This window comes from Geospiza fortis, unplaced genomic scaffold (genome assembly GCF_000277835.1).
Source record: "Geospiza fortis unplaced genomic scaffold, GeoFor_1.0 scaffold161, whole genome shotgun sequence".
In the NCBI taxonomy this organism is placed as follows: Eukaryota; Metazoa; Chordata; class Aves; order Passeriformes; family Thraupidae; genus Geospiza; species Geospiza fortis.
This window is the reverse complement of record NW_005054375.1, coordinates 584931-591539: the sequence shown is the minus strand read 5'-3', so window position 1 is coordinate 591539 and position 6609 is coordinate 584931. Positions and strand designations below refer to the sequence as shown.

Genomic DNA, 6609 nt, shown 5'->3' with positions numbered 1-6609 from the left:
AGGCACTGTCTGATTGAAAGTCTGGTATTTCATGTTGCCTTTCACAATTTGACACAGGATGCTTTCTTGCACAGGTGTAGCTATGCTGGAGTGACCCAGCTGGGACATGGCCACTCCCAGCCCATGTGTGCCAGGGGTATCTCCTCCTTTCCTCCTCTTTTCCACAGAGCACAGACGAGTGCCACACAGCCATGGCTCAGCAGCTCTGGTGGGATCCCTGCTCTGGCTGCTGACCCTACCAAACCTCTCTTCTCCCCACGGGCAGACAGAACCTCGCGCTCAAAGCTTTTGCTGTCCCCAGACACAGACCCCTCTGGGGTGGCACAGGCATGGACACAGGGTGCTGGGGGCTTGCAGAACTTCTCTGCCAGGCTGGGGGAGGCACTGCCTGGCGCTGCTCCCCAGCTCCCAGGGACAGTGTCCTGTGGGCACCGCTGGGACAGTGCTTAAAGCCACAGGCAGCCCCAGCCTCCCCTGCCCCAGTGGAAACCTCACAGCCTAAGCCCACCTCATGCAAGCTGGGAACCTTCTCTTTTGCTTTTATACCAGACATGATCTCACCAGACTTTGCTTTTAGCTGCAAGAAAATTCCTCCCTCTTTCTGTTTTGCTCTTAAGGATTGCTTTCCTGGGCTAAACATCCTTTGCTTTAAATAGATGTGCTGACCCAAATACTACTGTGAATGATTATTCAAGGATGAAGAACAGACTGTAGTCCAAAGATTTTTGCAAGACAACTTAAATCAATATGATCTTTCTGATTAGCACTTCTAGGAAACTTGTATGGCTATACTCATTACTTGGCTCATTTTGCTGTTATTTGTTCATGCAGTACATTATCAAGCATCTGAGATGTTTATTCTGTTGTCCTCTGGACTGCATTGATTTCTTTTGGAACAAAATGTAGCCTGGTAATCCTCTGCTGTGGAATTTTATAACAAATATTTTACAGTAAGCCACGTGTTAGTAATGAGCCTCGCATCACTTGTACAACTCCTTTTATAATCTTAACCCTTAAAAAATAATTGGCAACATCTAAAATAATAATTCAATTGTTTATTAACCGATGGCCTATTTACAATATTAAACTGAACATGGCATTGCAACTTGGGCTATTTTTCAATTTTGTATAGCAAAAAACCTCTGCAGGTGTGGAAACCAGCATTTTTCACAGCACACATCTGAATGTTTTTTTTTTTGTTTCAGGCTGCCTACTGTAATAGAGCAATCACTTCAACAGAAAATATGCTGAAAGCCTGAAATCTAAATCTAATTTAAAGTCTAAATGATGCACATGATTAAAAATATATTATCTACTCCCAACAAATCAGCATCATTGAAACACTAATATTTCCCTGATTTTAAGCACCATCTAGTGAGTCAGACATTGGAGCTGATCTTCCAAATTATGCCCAAGGAAAATAAGATCCTGGTTTCACTGCATCCCACTTGGTGCTAGGTCTGGTGCTGAGATTTGTAAGTCAGCTGTTTAGTCACCATCTGTTCTCTTACTAATGGACATTAAATATTCTTCCAAAGGTGCTGCAGACCTGAGCTTCTGCATGAAGGTAATTTGTTTGTTGACAAAGGAGGGTCTTGGCTGAGCAGGCTCCCTAGTTAGACAAGGCTAACTGCCTGGAAGTGAAGCAGGGAAAAACCTCATTTTGATAATGATTATTTTTTTTATCACTCCAGAGCAAGGAACTGGAAAGGATGTGGTTTTATTTCAATTGTAAACCAAAGAAAAAAAATCTCCAGGCAAATAAACAGCTTTATAAGGACCATGATTGTTACTACTTCCATTAGCTGGCTTGCCATGAAGATGAAGTAGGTCTGAGAGAGAATAGCACAGCAAGTCTGCATACAATTATGGGGCCTGCTTACCTGGCACTGGTGTTAAATCAGCTCAGTTAAATCAGTGCCAGCAGCTGACCTGTACAAACAGCCCCCCATGGATGGAATTCATTTGGAAAGCAAGTGAGGTACCCTGGTTGGGTTAACATGGAGTCACTCTGGGCACAGGCAGGGATGTTCAGACTGAGCCTCGTTTGGCCTCTGAAATTATGGAGCTTGTGGCTGGAGCTGTGCTGGTACTTTACACATTCCAGCCAAACTGGTGCCAGACCAGGCAGTGCCTTGCTGGGGGTGAGGAAAAGGCACATTGCTCTGACTGGAGTGCATCACCTGGGAGGCAGGAGTGTCACATGGGGGTCAGAAATATTCCTTGGCTGCTGCTGGCAATACCCTCAGTTGGCCAAGCCATACATTTAACCTCTTTCTGGTAAATCTGGATCTAGGGTAAGTGGATTGATTTATGTGTCCTCAGTCCCCAGGTACTCCGTGGTACCAGCACGTGTGGCCCTTCAGCAGTGCCCTGGGGCTGCTGGCCCTGGTCCCACAGCAGAGCAGCCCTGCTCTGTGCACAGGATCCCTCCTGGTGCTGCACCCCAGGCACCCAGCCAGCCATGCTCAGCTCTGCTGGGCCACATCTGCTTGGGAGGTCACACAGTGAGGGAGGCTGACAGCCTGCCCTCAGCCAGAGAGGCCTCTCTGCTGTTCTGTTTTTGGGTTTTTCCCATTTCTCCCTGTGCATCACTTCTGGCTGTGTCAGAGCAGTTATGGCAGCACAGGCTGGTGGAGGACAAGAACTGTTGCTTCTCGCCTCAGGCTCCCAGGGAAATTGTGATGTGCAGTGCCCACCTGCTATTTCAAAACAGGGGAGGTTTATCTGCACCTCATGTTAGAGAAATCTGGTACCTGCTGGGGTTTAACTGGGGAAAGCAGCACCTCCAGCAGTGGGAGCATTTAAGGCCTGGTCCCTCATCACCAGGACTCGTGACTGCCGAGGGGTGACAGAGGTACTTGGCCTTTGGTCTCTGCTTCCAAAACAGGAGAAGTATCAAAACTGAAGCTTGGAATTGACTGCACAGTTTCACTAACACCTGAAATACCTTAGAGTTGTCCCAACTTGGACATTGGCAAAACTGCTGGGAAAAAGAAACAAGCATCCCTTTTCTCATCCATCCTTACTGCCCACACATGTTGTGTTGCTAGCAAAGGGCAAGATCTTTTAGCAAGATCCTGATTTGTGGTCTATAATGTCACAATGGGAAGTGGATTCAAGCAGGAAATCAATTTTCAGAGCTATACAGCAACAACAAAAAAATATTTCGTAGTCCTTCCCCACAAACTGAGCAGAGCATGTGTAGGTATCAGTCTGTTTAGCAAGACAGTTTAAGCTCACTGGAACAGTCACACAGCATGCACAGTCCATATTAGGATCCAGTCAGCTCCAAACACTGCTCAGCTACAGGGGTAAGCCAGAATTTAATGACATCACATAAATAAATATAAATAAATACAGTCAAAAGGCTTTACCTTGGTCTTAAGCAAAAAGTGAAATTTTCCAGTCCTGTGGGATCCTTCTCTGCTCTCAAGTCTGCTGGCTCACAGTGCAGCAAAATGATCAGGCATTTATCAACCCTGGCAAGGTCTGCAAGTCCTGAGGGTGTTTGATTTGGAAAGAAAGGTGTCTGGAGGAAATTCCTGAACATCTTCACCCAGAGTTACACAAGGGAAAAAAAGAAGAAATAAAAGCAAGCTCTAAGAGGTCAGAATGTGTAGCCTGCCCAGAGCTGCTATTCCTGGTAGAAATTAGACCCTGAAGTGCCCAGGTGAAAATCAGGGATAATCCCTGTATAAGTGCTTCTAATTGGGACAAGCTGAGAGTGAGAAAGTTGAGTGAGACAGCGCTGGCCCAGCCCTGGGGGCTCTGGGTTTGTTCCCAGCTGGTAACTGAGAGCACAATTATGCAAATCCTCCTCTATAAACAGAATTTGGTTTATTATGGCCGAACTGGGGGAATCTATTTTTGTCCCCACTCTGTGTGAATGTGTTACCCTTGTGATTTCCAGCCAGGTCATTCCAAGTCAGCTGCTTTGGCCGTGGCTGTCACTGGAAGCTCCTCTGGCCCCATTTCTCACCCGCCCGGGGTGGCTCCCAGGCGAGGGGGACGAGTGGATGAGCCTGTGGCTATTCTGGTAGCTGTGAGCCACGGAGGTGTCACGTGAAGCAAAGAGCCAGAAATGCATGTCAAATCGAACCAGTGACTAATCACGGTATTTTGGTTGTCTTAGTGGCTGCCGGGGAAAGATTTATGGACTCAGAAAATGTTCCCGTAATAATCCCTGAGTGCTGATTTGATCTTCGGCCGAGGCTTCCCAGGGCCATGCGGAAAGGGGACGGAAAGGGGACGGAAAGGGGGCTGCTGTCCCAGGCTGGTGACGTCTAAACCGATCGGAGTTCAAAATACAAACAAGAGGAGCAAAGTCGGCGCTCTCTTCTCATCTGTGTGTGCTCAGAGCCACGCGCTGGCAGCCAGAGAGGATCCCTGGGATCTGCCCGTGGAGCAGGAAGGGTTGGGGGTGACGGCCGAGCAGACACAGAGGGCCATTGATTGGGACCGTCATCGAGCTCCCTCATCTGTCACCTGATGGCCAGCCAAGCAAGTGCTCAGCACAGCTGTGGACCCTTCATCCTTGTGCAACGTGTGGAGGCAAGAAAAGTAAGCATCCTACAGCTGATACACATTCAGCTATTTTCTCTATAAAGGAATGAATTGAATTCACTGCAAATTTACTAACTATGCCCCTATGCCAGGCAAGAGACTGACTTGGTTTTTTTTGGGTTGGGCTGTGCCTTTCTCTAACAGCTGGAGGTCTGCTGGGCATTCAAGCAATGGCTGTTGAGTGAGGCAGCTGTTTCAATATCTAATTGCATTTTAGCTCTAATAGCTCAAGGGAAAAGCATTGCATTGTCTGCCATGAGCTACTTCCTGTCCTACTGCAAAGCACACTGCACCGCCGTGCTCGCCCAATACCAGAGCCTGAGATCAGAGGGCTTTCTCTGTGACATTTTGCTGAAAGTGAAAGAAAATGAGTTTCCTGCACACAAGTCCTTGTTGGCATGTTCCAGCGACTACTTCCGAGCCATGTTCAAAGGTTATACCCAAGAGTCTAAAGCCAGTGTCATTCACCTCCAAGTTGTCTCACCTACTGGGCTCCAGCACATCCTGGATTTCATTTACACATCCTTGCTGCCCCTTTCCTTTGAAAGCCTGGAGGATACCTTGGAAGCTGCAAGCTACTTGCAAGTGACTGATGCTATTGGTTTGTGCAATCAGTACTTAGTGAATAATCTTGCCCTGGAAAACTGCTGCTACTCTGCCAACGTGGCCAGGAAGTTCTACCTGCCAGATGCCCTAGCAGCTGCAGAAAAATACATTATCAAAAATGTCTGGAAGCTGCTGGATTTGGATTTGTCAGGACTTCTTGAGCTGAACTTCAAGTCTTTGCTAGCAGTGATTCAATCGGCAGATCTCCCCATGGTGGAAGAATGCCGTCTGTTGAATCTTGTCCTGCTGTGGTTGAAGCAGGATAAATCCAGGCTGGATCATGCAAGCAGCCTTTTAGAGCACATAAGATATGGTCTCATCCCAGTGGAAGAGCTGAGAAAAACCTACACACAGCCAGAAGTGTCCCTCTCAGCAGGTATTAAGTGCATGATCATAAAAGCAATAAATTATCACACATCTGTATACAAACAGCCTGTCCTGCAGGATAAGTCCACCACGCTGAGGAACCAGAAAACTCGGATCATTCTGCTGGGGGGAAGCACAGCAAGCGAGGGGCTCGTCACCGATGTGGTGGCCTTTGATGTTTACAACCACAAGTGGAGAACCCTCACACAGCTGCAGGACAGGGTGCAGAACCACAGCGTGTGCGTGGTGGGGAACTTCCTCTATGTCCTGGGTGGGGAAATACAAACTGGTACCCTGGGTGATGCTGAAATTGGAAAGACTTTATTGGTTACAAACAAGGTCCATCGGTATGATCCAAGATTCAACACATGGACCCAAATCACGGGCATGCTGGAAAAGAGATGCCAGTTTTCCTGCTGTGTCCTAGGCAAGAATATCTTTGCCATTGGTGGAAGGGGTGAGGACGGGTCGCTGCATTCATCTGTGGAAGTCTATGACATCAGCAGGGATAGATGGACCAAGGCCAGGGAATTGCCATGCAGGATCCATGGTCATGCCAGTGCTATTTGCAAGAACACCATATACATCTCTGGGGGCAAGTACTCGGCCCCAGCCAGCACAAGCAATGACGTTTATTCTCTGAGCTCACTTGAAGGGCAGTGGGTGAAATGTGCCCCAATGAGCATTGCTCGGTTTGGGCATCAGATGGCAACAATCAGGGGATCCATATTCACCTTTCTGGGATTATATGAACCTTTCTCTGAAATAGAAAGGTATGACCCAGATCAAAACCAATGGACTCGGTTGAAACCCCTGGTCTACGATCGATTCTCCTACGGCCTGGCAGTGGTAGAGGAAACAGCTCTTCTCATTGGGGGAAAGAAATGGCAAAACTCCCTGGAGGTCTCCACACAAGACGTGGTTGGCTATGACATTGACAACGATGGCTGGGAAGAGATCTGCAAGGCCCCTCTGCCCTGGTGTGGGCTGCAGTGTGCTGTGCTCCAGCTCTCCGAGGTGGCCGAGGAGCAGGACAGTGACGGCCACCAGAAGAAGGTGCCCAGCTGCTGA

The 6609-nt window shown here is 48.0% G+C and overlaps 1 protein-coding gene across 1 annotated transcript; it reads left to right on the top strand.

Annotated features, from left to right (window-relative positions):
* The first annotated feature begins 4714 nt into the window (after nucleotides 1–4714).
* On the top strand, nucleotides 4715–6609 carry KLHL34 (kelch like family member 34). Its single transcript, XM_005424883.1, has one exon. It carries the CDS (start codon nucleotides 4822–4824, stop codon nucleotides 6607–6609), a length of 1788 nt encoding a protein of 595 aa, XP_005424940.1. The 5' UTR covers nucleotides 4715–4821.

Coding starts and splice junctions, on each gene's coding strand:
- KLHL34 (XM_005424883.1), top strand. CDS start 4,822: ATGAGCTACTTCCTGTCCTACTGCAAAGCACACTGCACCGCCGTGCTC.